Below are 1,944 nucleotides of genomic sequence, written 5' to 3' on the forward strand. Positions count from 1 at the left end.
TGAAAAATTTCCCTATACCGAAAAACATAAGAGCGGTGCAAGCGTTTTTGGGTTTGACAGGATTTTTTAGGAAATTTATAAAAGGATATTCTATTATGGCCAAGCCTCTTACTGACTTGCTGCGGAAGGAGGTAGATTTTAAAATGGGTAGTGTAGAAATCGAAGCCTTTAATGATTTGAAAAGTGCGTTAGTGAAAGAACCGGTGCTCAAAATATACGATCGAAAAACTAAAACAGAAGTGCACACGGATGCTTCCATCAAAGGGTTTGGGGCAACAATGTTACAATGGTTTGATGGAGAGCTGCATCCCGTATATTTTTGGAGCAAGAAGGCAACCGATGCAGAGGCCAAACATCACAGCTATGTGTTGGAAGCAAAGGCTATTTATCTTGCGTTGAAAAAATTCAGGCATTATCTCCTGGGGATAAAGTTTAAGCTTGTGACCGACTGTAATGCATTCAAACAAACATTGAAGAAAGCAGACGTTCCGCGAGAGGTGGTGCAGTGGGTTATTTGCTTGGAGGAGTTTAGTTTTGAGGTGGAACATCGTGCCGGAGACCGATTGAAACATGTCGATTGTCTCAGTCGATATCCACAGTTAACAATGATGGTGACATGTGAAGTGACGGCTCGTGTTAAAAGAAATCAACAAAGGGACGATTCGATAAAGGCGATAGTTGAAATTCTTAACACCAGACCGTACGAAGATTACAAGATGAAAGGAGAACTTTTATACAAGTGTGTCGAAGGACAAGACCTTTGAGTGATTCCGCGTGATATGGAAAAACAAATAATTTCGGACATTCATAGTGAGGGTCATTTTGGACTATGCAAAACCATGCACGCCATAAAACAACGGTATTTTATACCGCATTTAGAGCGAAAAGTGAAACTGATTCTCAACAGCTGTGTGAAGTGTATCATCCACAATAAGAAGTTAGGACGAAAGGAAGGGTTCCTGCACCCCATTGACAAGGGAGATCAGCCACTGCAAACCCTTCACCTCGATCATGTAGGGCCGATGGACGCTACGGGAAAGCAGTACAAATACGTTTTGACTGTAGTGGATGGTTTTTCCAAGTTCGTCTGGTTGTACCCGACAAAAACGACTGGAGCGGAGGAAACGTTGAGGAAGCTGGAATGCTGGTCGATAATTTTTGGCTATCCGGCTCGTATCGTAACCGATAGGGGCTCAGCTTTCACAGCCAACGCATTTGGTGAGTACGCTAATCGCCATGGTATACAGCACGTCGTTTGTACAACAGGAGTGCCGAGGGGCAACGGTCAAGCGGAGAGAGTGAACCGCACCATGTTATCGGTTTTGACGAAGTTGTCATCGGAAGATCCTGGAAAGTGGTTCAAGGTGGTACCTTCTGTGCAGCGATTAACTCTCATATTCACGTAGCAGCTGGAAAGTCGCCATTCGAGTTGATGTTCGGGACAAAGATGAGGACGTCGGAGGTGGAAGACTTGTCGCGGTTACTGGAGGAGGAAGCGTATGATCGTTTTGATTGTGAACGGCAGGAAATGCGAAAAGAAGCGAAGAATGACATTTGTAATGCGCAAAATGTATATAAAAAACATTATGATTTATCACGAAAGCCGGAATATGCGTACGTGGTAGGAGATTTGGTAGCCATCAAAAGAACACAATTTGTAGCCGGGAGAAAGCTTGCTAGCGAATTTTTGGGACCGTATGAGGTTATTAAAATTAGTCGTAACGGACGATACAAGGTAAAAGGGCAGCCAATTGCGAGGGACCGAACATAACAACAACAAGTTGCGACAACATGAAGTTATGGTCGTTTGCCATCAGTAACGACAAAGTATTCTCGGAAGATGAAGCAGAATCGGAATGAATAAAATGAATTAGAAGAAAAATCTTCAGGGGCTGAAGATGGGGTAGGACGGCCGAATGTAAGAAAGGAAAAGCGCTAGTGGTA

At 43.6% G+C, this 1,944-nt stretch overlaps 1 protein-coding gene across 1 annotated transcript; it reads left to right on the forward strand.

Annotated features, from left to right (window-relative positions):
• Window positions 1-779: 779 nt before the first annotated feature.
• On the forward strand, window positions 780-1,406 carry LOC121602593 (uncharacterized protein K02A2.6-like). Its single transcript, XM_041931350.1, has one exon. The coding sequence runs from the start codon at window positions 780-782 to the stop codon at window positions 1,404-1,406; it is 627 nt and encodes a 208-aa protein (XP_041787284.1).
• The last annotated feature ends 538 nt before the right edge of the window (window positions 1,407-1,944 follow it).

This window comes from Anopheles merus, unplaced genomic scaffold, assembly GCF_017562075.2.
Source record: "Anopheles merus strain MAF unplaced genomic scaffold, AmerM5.1 LNR4000524, whole genome shotgun sequence".
In the NCBI taxonomy this organism is placed as follows: domain Eukaryota; kingdom Metazoa; phylum Arthropoda; class Insecta; order Diptera; family Culicidae; genus Anopheles; species Anopheles merus.